General features: G+C 38.6%; 1 protein-coding gene across 1 annotated transcript in view; it reads left to right on the top strand.

Annotated features, from left to right (window-relative positions):
* Positions 1-12320, top strand: part of LOC126406622 (cilia- and flagella-associated protein 46) — an 80003-nt gene that overhangs the window by 40666 nt on the left and 27017 nt on the right. The window contains exons 37-42 of the mRNA XM_050071034.1: positions 57-163; positions 438-620; positions 3977-4115; positions 5635-5832; positions 7852-8040; positions 9845-9967. Of these exons, the coding sequence (XP_049926991.1) occupies positions 57-163; positions 438-620; positions 3977-4115; positions 5635-5832; positions 7852-8040; positions 9845-9967 (939 nt within the window). The remainder of the gene's footprint in view (positions 1-56; positions 164-437; positions 621-3976; positions 4116-5634; positions 5833-7851; positions 8041-9844; positions 9968-12320) is intronic.

Below are 12320 nucleotides of genomic sequence, written 5' to 3'. Positions count from 1 at the left end.
ATTTACTATTTTTTGTAGTGACTAATTTTCCCATCATGCCTTTTTTTCTTTCACAGGTTGAGAACATTATAAACCAAGGCTGTGGGACTCTAAAGCTGCTTCTGGAGCAGCGGGTAAACCGAGTCCCAGAACTCACATTCTTCATCACCTCATTAGACATGAGGTAACCCCAAACTTTTGTTGTCAAACCTGCTAGTATAATTTTTTTCTGATTAAGATGACCTTTATCACCGTGTTGCCTTTGATTAATATTTCTATCACTTTTACATAAGTATTTTAAAAGTTCCACTGTCTTTCCTACACTTACATTAAACCATCTTTGTAAAACCTGTGATCCACACTACTTTATAAGGGTTTGCAACCTGTTTTAGGCACTAAAACTTTAATGGGCCGACATGTAATCCTGGTCTAATGGGATGTATTGTTTTGTGTTCTAGAGGTGCCATTGAATGTATATGTGCTGTTGGTGATAGTGAACCTGGAGAGACACTCAGCACCGAGGCCATTCAGAGGATAATGGACGCCTGTGATACACTCAAAGAATGTGCCAGTGGTTTCACTAAACTCAGCTGTAAAGAACACGCAGCAGATGCTCATGCAGAGTATGCATGTGGTCTGAGGTTAGTCAGTCAGGAGTTACTCCACATTTGAATGTTTCCTTTAAACCCCACTATATGCTGTATGCAGATATTTTTTTAGTCTACAAAGGTGCATGTAGATAGCTTTGTTAATTAAATCTTGAAAGTTAGCACATAATAGTTAAACTAAAGAATAATTTCATTCTTCTCTTTACACCTACAGCAAAGTCACACACAATAGGCCTCATGCAAGAACACGTTCTCTTTTACTTTCTTCTGTGAGGCCTTATTCATTTGAGTGTTCAAAGTTGAATTCACCAAAAAAGAAAAAAAGTGAGTGCTGCACTGGGTCAAAATTGTCAAGAGACAAAAAAACCGCTCAGGTGCTCTTCAAAGACAGGGAATGAAATAGTAATAAAAACAGTAGGACTGTCCTGATTGTAAACTGAAAGTTTCAAAAGATGTTCAAAAAAAATCCTTTAATAAGCACAGGGATATCAACGCGTTTCGACTCAACGAGTCTTCATCAGGATATGAGCCAGTCAAATTACAAACAGGTGTTTAAATCACTTTAGGAATGTGTGAAAGATCATGTGACTGGATCATGTGACAGATCAAACAGCCTATGCTGAAAACAGAAAGAAAATAAGTAAATAAATGTATAAATGACAACAATTGCATGACTATGTGTGAATCACAGCAGTCGTCAGAATAATGAAAAATACAAATACAAAATTTATACACATGTGACTGTCAGGTTTCAACAATAAAGGATGACAAGACATTGATGCAGAAATATATAAAAAAAACAGCATCAAAGGAACCTGTGACCAGCCGTTCAAAATACGACCACAAGTAGAGACAGGTAGGAAAAGTACAACACCAAAGTTAAAACATCATAAAATGGTTGTCAAGCAGAGTATACATAGACAACTATCACAAGATAGTCAGCACAGTACATATGTAAAAGGCCATTGGTACGTCAAGAAAACCCACAAAATATACTCAGTGCCAAAAAAGGCTGTCTACAATAAGCAGAAGGGCAGAGAGACTAAATTAAGGGAGACAAAATCGTACTGCAAATTCAAAATGATGATATATGAAATATTTAGACTTAACATTTCATAACAGAGACTACAGTGACTGAATGATCCATGTGACCCTGCAAATAAACAAATAATTCCTGTCACTTTAAATATATTGAGTAGTCCATATAGTTAAACATATTAATACCTGTAACAGAAAACAATTATTAACAGCAATATTACAAGAAGGGAGAAAAGTCTATCTCTTCATTGAGACCAGGATGAGCAGTGGCCTTCAATGTGTAAATCCAAAAAGTCTCACGCTGTAGGAGGCGTTTCAGTCTGTCCCCTCCTCTTAGGCTACTGGGGACTACCTCAATGGCCATGCATTTTAAAGTGTCAGGACTGGTGTGACCAGCAGTTTTGTAATGTTGGGCCATAGGGTAGTTTGGGTTTTGAGTTCGTATGGCGTATTTGTGTTCAGCCAGTCTTTCTTTGGGCTTTCTTTTTGTGCAGCCACATTCACACTCCAGTCAATAGACAACATATGTAGTGTTACACTTAGCAAAACTGCGGCAATGAAATGTCTTTAATATAGTCTTTAGTATAGTATTATAATAATACAATAATTGTAACACTGTAGTGTTACAATTAGCAAAACTGCGGCAGTGAAATGTCTTTTGACTGAAAACATCAAGGAAGGTATTGTCTCTTTTCATATTGTGGCAGTGTTTGCATGTCCCACACCTAAGGCACTTTTAGGTGTGGGACATGCAAACACTGCCACAATATGAAAAGAGATAATACCTTCCTTGATGTTTTCAGTCAAAAGACATTTCATTCAAAAACGCGTTGATATCCCTGTGCTTATTAAAGGATTTTTAATATTACCCCGGAGTGCCTCAGACTTTTCAGTTTGGACTGCATTTTTATACATCTTTTGAAACTTTCAGTTTACAATCAGGACAGTCCTACTGTTTTTATTACTTTTTGAATTCACCAAACTTACCTGGACAAACTTATCAAAATCACTTGTTTTAGCCTGATGAATGCCACCTGTTCATGAGGAGGTGCATGTACATGAGATTTGCATTAGCAAAATCAACACCTCTAAAGCTGCAATATAAGGATAACTGTTCAACGTATCCTCGTATAACGGTTTGTATGATATCTCACAAATTGGTGGCCCAAAAATGATATTACGTACTTAATGTAAAGTTGCGTATGTTAGGTTTAGATAAAGAAACATGGTGACAATGTACCTTAAAATCACTCAAAATTCTCATGGTTCTAAACACTGGTCTCCATTGGGAAAGCCCTGTGTTTCCTTGACCAACCCACCACCAACCTGAATCCTTACACGGACTTTATATGGTCTTTACACTTCTTCCATCTTTATTCCCATCAGTCTATTGGTCACGTGATTCACTTCCAGATTAAGTGGGTTATACACAAATTACTGTCTCATGATTACATGGGTTATATACAAAATGTGGTGCAATACTTTTCATAGTTATACATACGAACAGTACATGACAACAGCCTGAACTGCTCTGCTCTGTTGGTGGGCAAGTTTCATTCACAAGAAATGTTAAGCAGTGTCAGTAGTCGTATAAGTGGACCCAAAACAACCACAAAACATCCATAGTACAGCTGTCAACTGCGTTCCATTTGAGCAGCGCTGTACTGTGATGCAAATGAAGAGTGAATGGTTTGACACAAAGTAAGATTGTTTAGTTTTAAAAATGTCTTTTGTGAAGCAAAGCAGTCCATGACTAGTACGAGGTGGTCAGAGGGACGTCACAATAATGGAGATGTTTTAGACAAGAGAATATTACAGGTGTTGTTACACTATCAGTGCAACAGAAGGTGATACTGGACAGCGGGCGGCATAAAGACCCTGAAGCAGCTGTTGCAGTAAAATAATTTTTCAACACTGAACTTACTATGTTGCTGTGCTGAAATATGCCATATTTCTTAAAAGTAGTTTGGCGTAATATTTTCACCAGGAGTAGGATGGGAAATAATCTCAAAAGGAATATAGTTGTAGTCTTGCAAATAGAGACCCTGCAAGATCTTCAGTCTTTGTAAAATCTTACTGTCTGTAACTAAAATCTCACACTTTAGATGTTGTCTTTAGATTTGACAGAGGGACAAACTTTAGTCTTTTAAAACTTTTTCAAAGCCTTAATGTATGTTAGGAAATTCTAAGTACAAAGTAATTAGTAAATGCCACAAATTCTTTAAATCACTCACACTTGCTACATAAGAACAAATCTGTTCATGTAAGTGGCTCTTGCTTTGTTGTCTCAAGCACACAAACGTACTTTGTTTTCTCTGTCTTTGTTCACCCTTAACAACATTGCTCTACAGAATCCTAGTCAACCATGCTACTCACACAGAAAACAAACAGCGCTTCCTGCTCGATGGCCTCTCCCACATGCAGCTTGCTGTTACAGAGCAGGAACATGTGGCGCTGAATGCTCAGAGGCTGCTCCCATCACAGGAGGAGGTAAATAAAGTGCATGCATGTTCCTTTAAAATCCATCTCTTGTTGTGATGATGCCCTTTCAAAAACCTCGGGAGGCATTTCATCTCTCACATGTTCTGAGAAACACTGTGTCTTCTATTATCCACACTTTTAACCAGTCACAGCCACTCCACTGAGTGTCTTTTCAGGACACTGATCATAAGAGACTGGCTGAAAATGAACATCAGCAACAGGGGACTGAGGAGAAGGCATTACTCACTGTAAAAAAAAAAAGAAATTGCTTTGAAAAAGTACATTTGCTCAGCTTAGAAGCTGAGTTCTGGCTAAATTTTCTGGCCCATTAAGGACATGTGCAGATGGCAGAATGTTTGATCCTATTTACAGAAGTATCTGAGAGTGATTTCAGTGTTGAGAGAAGAAAGGATTTTCCTGTGAAAAGCCCATTTTATGGCTAAATGACAGAGAGGCTTTGTTTGTGCTCTCCGCATTTCATTTGCTAAAGAGTCTAATTGACCGAATCACAATTAAGCTGCTGCATGGGGTTATTAAATTAAGGCCCTGTTGTGCCACTGCCATATTCCAGGGTTCTTGGCTGTGTGATATTCTACCCAAATATTTGTGTGTGTTACTGTTTATATCTCAGAGATGTTCTGACACAAACAGATAAAGCCTCCATTACTGTTACTTGTCACCAGCAGATGGGTGTTGGGATCCTATTTTATCCAGACACTACACAAGCTGTCATACAGATGAGGTTATCTGAGGGCTTCAGTGCCGGGCGTAACACTAGCTGCAGCCTTGATTTACATGTTGATAGAATCATGAAAGAGAGATTGATTGAACAACTCTCACACCTGCTGCAGAATCTTGCTCTATTGAGTTTTTGATTAGATTGTCTGTGGATGTTTGATTGAGCTGTTTGAGGCTGGATTGTAGCAGTGTGCTTTCAGCAGATGGTGCTGCTGCCCTGGTATGTTGTGACACCCAGTCTTTATTGGAAACGAGAGTCAACAGCTGTAATCACTGAAATCATTTATTCATCTTCATGAGCCTGGCTGTCTTTTTATCACATATTCAGTTCTATCTTGTTTAAATTAGTGGTTCTTAGTCTCATTCAGATCTTTGCTCAAATGTCTCATTTGCTATTTCTCACAATATCTGATCACACATCCCATCTAAGTTGCAATTTGTCTGTGAACTCATCATCGCAGCCCACTCCTGCACCCTAACCCGCCACTTAAGAATGATTGTTTCTGATTACCACTTTAATAGTAGTCAGACTTTTTAATATTATAAAGAGGAGGTGCTTCTGATTTCAGGTTGGCAGCCCATTTAAGTGGAAAATCAAATGGACTGCTGCAGAGTTGTCTTTATCATTTAAACTTGAGTTCTTTGATTTCATCCCATGCCTCACACATACTGCCGTGCATGTTTCAGGCATGTGTTACATTTTCCTTTATCATCTACTGTATGTGTGTGCCTACAACTCTGAGTGCATTTTCTCTCTTTTTTTCCACGCTGGCGCTGTCATCCTTACTAGGGCCGTGACCTGTCACTGGCAGCCATGCGAAGGCTGCTGCGCCTGCGGCTGGTCCTGGCTGAATTTTGTCTTTCCATGCTGGAGGAGCACTGTGCTGAGGAGAAACGCCGAGCTCTGGCCCGCCAGAGGAAAACCTCTGCTGAGATAGCACTGGAGGAATTTACACGCTGCACACCTGAGCCCAACTCTATAGAACAGGTCAGACAGTGCACATGCACCTTTAACCCTATATCTATTAATATATAATCAAACTTGCCTAATGATGTACTGTAGTCTTGTCATATAAGTCCAATTAGTTTAATTAATTACCGATAATGCCAAAGTTGTAAATAACTAATACATTAACTGGCTGTTTCTGTATTATAAGGATGTAGCATCTTACTTTAAAGGATAAGTCAGTATTTTATCTTCTCATCATTATAGATAAAAAAGACTAACAATGACTTTATCTTATTTAGAAATACAGTTTATACCTGTGTCCAGAAGAACTCCATTGGCCTTGAATTAAGTCACATATTTTGTCATTACAACAAACATTAGTAGGGATAGGGATTTTTTTAGAGCTATAGTGTTCAATAAATACAAAAAATGTATGACAACAAGGCAGGCGTGGAGCAGATAAAAACATTCCATCCAGTGTAACTCAGATTTGCCTTGTGTCTAAATTATTTCAAGTCTCAGACTCCTGAGGATAAAATGTCCTTAGGGCACAGGAAGGGACACATTTACACTTCAAAGAATTCAAAATATTACTCTAAACATCAACAACTGAAAAATCCATGTTGATGAAGTCTGGCTTACTATGTAGGTCAGAAAGTTAGTTGCGTATCATTGCCACTTGGGGACACTAACATGCAAAGTAACACCAGGTTATTTTGTTCTTTGTAACCCTTATCTGTGACTAGTTTTGAAAACAAATATCATGTGGCTAGCCAACAAATTACAGTGAGTGTTTAGCTTCTCTGTTAGCTCACAGGGTGTTCTCCCTCACAGCACCCACTCTCTGTCTTCAGATGATGACATAAAGTGCTTTATTGGCAGGTAGTTGTGTGGTATCATCACTGTCATAACTAAACAAGTGCAGCAACATAACATCACTCTAAGGTGGCTTCCCACCAATTTGTTCATTTTGGGCACCACTGCCAAGGATTTAACCTGTTGGTAGTGTTTCATTTAGAATATCTAGGTACTATTTCTTAATTAGAGCTCTGGGTTTAGGAGAGTTGTGTGTATAAGATGTTTGAAAAGTTGCCAACTTGAGATCCATCTTAGATCCTCCTCAAGAAAACAGAGAGCTAAATAACAGGAAGTAATGGATGTGCTGTCTATCAGCCTTTCAGAACATTGTAAAACAACATATGTTGCTCTTTACATTGTAATTTTGAAACAAAACTAAGGCTTGGATTTCCAGAATTGTCATACATACCCATCTGACAACACTAAAACGCCAGTCTCATGACAGTTACTGGAAGTAAGAATATCTTCCATTCTGACTGGGCTTAGTGCGGGTCAACAAAAGTTTGGAAAGCCAAATAACATCTTAGCAACTGCATCACCAAGAACTCTAAATGAGAAATTTCTCATTTAATATTAATAGTTTAGATTAGGGAGCTGAGAAGGGCTTACAGGGCTGTGAGCATGACTATTACTATTTTATAGTATTGAAAAAGAATTCACACTTCATTAATCCTTTGAGAAAATTACATTTTTATACAGACACATGCACAAACACCACTATGCACATGCATTAATGTATGGAGCGCAAGGGGGCTCCCTCATTGGTTGGTGCCTCAAGCAGTCGGGGGGTTCGGTAAACAGGCACCTTTCCCACTGTTCCATACATGGTCTGAGCTGGACTTGAACTCTCCAGGTCCCAAGCCAATGAACTGAGCTACTTTGTGACAAACAAAACTATTTTCTTTGTGTTTTCTCCAAAGACACCACCCCTCCCTCCGCTCTGCCAATGCTGCTTCTGAACAGCTTTTATAACAGCTTTTCCTGGTAAAAAAACAAAACAAACAAAAATAAATAAACATGGGTTAGGATTTGCTTCCAAAATGAGATTCTGTTCAGCCAAGTACTGAACATCAATCAATGTGTCCTGTCCAGTTTAGATTTGTGTATCCAAAAACCTGTCAGATGGAAGTACAAGTAAGTTCATTGTTTGTCCTCCCTCCATCTCCTCATATGACCTTTACTTCCCTGTATCTTGTCCAGGAATGGGGGAGTGTGGGCAGTACCTTGGGGCAGGTGGCTCTGGGCCAGCTGGCTGCAGTCACTTCTTACTCCCTGGACAACATGGAGACCAAAGCTCACTGCCTTAGTCTGTTGGGAAAGTACCTCAGACTGCTGGCTGTGCAGGAGGACCCCGTTTACCTGTGTGCTCTCTGGGACAGACACAAACAGGTAGACAACACAAATTTACACATAATACTCATGTATACATATGTCTGGTACGTAGAGGGTTCTCGTGGCACTGTAATACAAATGGAAAACGGTGGATTTTGAAAGATTATTTAGAGAATGACGGACGAATATGAGGGAATTTAATGATTAGATGTGAAATGGAAACCAGACTGTTGGCAACACAGAGCAGTATATTAAATTTTCCACTTTCTTACTATTGAAATACAAGTCCAGGGCCAAATAATTTTGTGGTTCTACCGTTTTAATTCAGTAAGTCCCCCTTAATAACAACTTTAATGGATTCCAGACTAAATTATTAAAAGTCACGACAAAACTGTCTTAAAGGGCCACTTAACTGATAAAATGTCTTCTGTGGCTCTGGAGGAAATTGTGACAGAGATACATTGCAAAGGGGAGTTGTGGGGTTATGCAGGACACAACATATGTTTCCATCCACATGTTGTTATGTGCATTTTCAATTTGCACACAAAAAATCAGTGCCAAAAATCAGTTTTCACATTTATGGAAGGCAAGAAAGTTGGTGTATCGCTAAAAGGTAAAGGAAATTAAGTGCAATGAAAACAGATTAAATGAATAAATGTTGATATAAAGTGACCATCATTGCACAGGCCAATGCAGGGTCTCTTTGTCTTCCCTGGAGGGTTTTAACACGCTTATGCACAAGACTGTTATCAGAAATCTTCCAAGAGTTCGGGGCTGCAGTATTACTTGTTCAAAATTCTCTATTGTCACTGTCTACTGTTACATAACATCTGTTGTTTACCTCTGTTTGAGGTTTGACTGACACTCTTTTAATTACGTCATCTCAATGCACCCTCTTATTCTTGTGTCTTATTGACTGCTGCTTATCTCGATGAACCAAATCCCAAGATTTGCACAGCAGTAGTGGATGGAAAAGCGAGTAAATTAGCATTTTCTTTTGTCGATCTTCTGATAATTCTGTTAAAATATATTCATGGAAACCCAACAATAACCCAACAGTAGACACCGTGAAGGAAGGCGGGGTCTAATGAAATATGCTAGTGAGTTGTATCAATTGAAATGTAAGAGCCAGTGTTTTTGTAGCTTGACTCATACTAAGAACAAAAAGTCAGGAGCCCTCAGCCTCTGCTGCCTTGATGTAGACCATTCTTATCCATTTCTTTTAAAGTATCCCATCTCTATGATAATGCAATACTAATCCCTGAGGCACCCAGATATAAACCTCCCCTGATCAGTGGTCTAAAACCTTCTAAGCCACAGAAATTGTTTATAGGATGTTTAGAGCAGTGTGTGTTGGTATCTGTTGATGTTCTAGCTAAGCAGCAATTGAGTAACTTGTTGGCATACCTGGTATTTATTTACTGTTGTTTCCTGACATGATGGTTTATTGGTTGATGATTTAAAATAAAACTGAAATCTTGAAACTGCAGCTAGCCTCTGCCTTCTTTTAAAGTAACTCTAGACTGTTGAGAAATTTTGTGCCCACAAAGACAACAAACCAGAGAAAAACAATCACTTAAGTTTTGTACACGCTATTACTTAATGGTTGGAAGTCATTAAAAATCCCATTGGGTTTTATTTGCAGGCCTTTGTGGGAATCCTTATGCAGCCACACATGCACACACTTTGTAACCTGGAAAAAGTTCCTACACAGGGTGAAAAGCTTATAATGATTAGAGAGATGGATGTCCGCTTACATAATTTAAGACAGAAGAGCTCAGGTCTTCATGGTTTGTGATTAAGAGGGGATTTTATACTAATCATGATCGTTGTTCTGTGACCTTGAAATAACTTTGTGCAGAAGGAGGCCTGGACTGACCCTAAAGCTGTTTCCATGGAGGAGGAGAATTCAGAGAAAGAGAAAGATGGAGAATCAAGCAGAAGAGAGTCGAGGGTGACCTCTGCCAAAAGTGCTGAGCTGCAGGTACATACCTCCTGACAAGTGACCCCGTCTGACTCATCTCTAATCTGAGGTCTTTATTCTGAGGTTCACCTCACATCCCATATCCCCCAGAGGTAAATCTCTGGGTGCTCTGCATAGTTCTCATATTGAAAGTCAGCGCAGAAAGATCTACTGTCCACGTCAAACTTGGTGTGGAATAAAAAGAGGACAATGTATTATTAATGTGGCAACATTTAGGAATATTAAGCAAGATACAGTAGGTAATGTTGAAAAGTTTTGACTGGGGTGTCTGCATTGAGATTAACTCTGATGATACAAAATGTATTATGTCTTTTGAGCCATATAAAAATGAGATAAATGTTTTCACAGACAGCTTTATTAGTTATTTGCTGTGCCTTTGTCATTGGGGGACTTGGCCAGAGAAAATCACATTCTTTTGAATAGCATAAAACTCTCCAACTTTATGAAGAAACATAACTATAAATATGAAATACTATTTTTTTTTTTTAAAACTTTGTCTTACCTACAAATGTTAAAATATAGCATTTGATAAAGCCTTGTTACAGTGAACACCTGACTGAACTGCACATCGATGCAGGAGAGGTCTTTATGTCTTGGATAGAGGGTCCCTGTTTTGGCTGAAAAAACACACCAGTGCAAGATTTAATTGTCCTCTCAGCTAGACTGAAAAAAATTGAACCATGGAAAAATGTTAGAAGTATGAATAACATTTACACCCCAGCTGAAATGTTTTCAAGCTATGGTAGAGAAATTGCTGTGACTTTCATTGTGTGTTGTTGAATAGGACTAGATATGTTCTTCAACAACCTTTTTTTCCATGACGATGACAAGATGGCACCAACGCATTAAATGCTAACTGTGACTATATCAAGATGCAGTATCATTGACGAAAAAAGATGAGACTAAAATGTAGTCTGAAGGATAATGACTTGAGTACTATACTGGCTGCACACGATGAGCACAGTCAGGGGGACTCTGAGTAACTTAAGTTAAAGTTAAGAATAAGGACAGGGTAAAGCAGAACATGACTGAATGTATTCCTTAAATTGATACCAGCAGATCACTGGACCAAAAACTTTCTGTAAAGTTGTATTCTTAATCATCCAACCTGTTTCTGTTTTTTTTAATCATTTAATAAGGCAAAATCTTGTGCGAAATTAGCTTGACTAAAATGACAAAATTATCGGTTTTGGCTTGGCTAGATTGCCTGAAATGTTCAATGAACACAGCCCACAGACTCTGAAAAACAGCTTAAAAGATTTGTTTGTTTTTCTTAATTTGATGGAATGGAGATACCACAGGCAGGCAGGGCAGTGTGACTGTCCTTTTGGCTGACCCAGTGCCTGAATGGACGTAAAAGAAGAGATGGGTTTGACACCAGAAAAGGCAGGCAGGGCCCAGTTGTTTAAAAAATAAAATAAAAAAAATCTTGGATCAGATTTGAAAATCCCATGTTTTGCTGCCCAGGATCAGTTGATCCATCATACTTTTTCACTGGTTTTTCAAAGCAGCACTGGACTGGATCACCCTGATCTTGACACAAACTTTTCATTACCAAGTTACCAAGTTCCGATAACCACCTACACATAACAATGTAGGCAGTCTGCCAACAAACACTGCAATTACCACTTATCGCTAAAGGTGATCTTCGAGATTATAGCTTTGAATAATTTTTGTTTGATTTTGACAGCTATTTGGGGGATTATTTCATGGGAACATTTTTTTTTTACTGTAGTGAAAGGCACCGTAGGTAGCCTAATGTCTTCTTTATCTACTTCATCACAATAACTGTTAAACAAATCAAATACAAAATGAAAATAAATGTATACATATTTGACCATTTTAAAAGTTTTATAGATTTTGTTCCTGAAATCCACTCTGAATCCACTCTCCTACTGGGATCAGGATAATCTAGATTTTTTAGATCAAAGGTATCCCAATCCCTCTGACAAAGAGCGTGAAGCTCTTAACATCACCTGGGAGCATAGTTTAGTGTGCAGACTCTGTTTTTTCACACCAATCCTACCAAAAAGTTCTGAACACATACTGACGTTTTGACCTAGATCAAAACCAAAACTGGATTATGTGGTTTTATCTGATTTAGAATCCTGTTTTCTTTTTCTTTTGAACAACCCATTTTAAGGATATATACCTATCTGGTAGCGGAAATCCGATCAGATTACATCTGAACATCTGGGCCTGGGAGACTGGGGATCCAGAATGGCAGACTGGCAGGCAGAGGAGAATTTAAACACAAGGAAACCGGATATTAACTCAGGAACAAAGTACAGGAGCACAGCAAAGTACAACTAGGCCTGACAGCGTGACTACCACTACAGTAGCTGGTACGATC

This window comes from Epinephelus moara, chromosome 19 (assembly GCF_006386435.1).
Source record: "Epinephelus moara isolate mb chromosome 19, YSFRI_EMoa_1.0, whole genome shotgun sequence".
NCBI classification, from domain to species: Eukaryota; Metazoa; Chordata; class Actinopteri; order Perciformes; family Serranidae; genus Epinephelus; species Epinephelus moara.
Note: the sequence above shows the minus strand (reverse complement) of the source record. Positions and strands in the feature narration are given on the sequence as shown.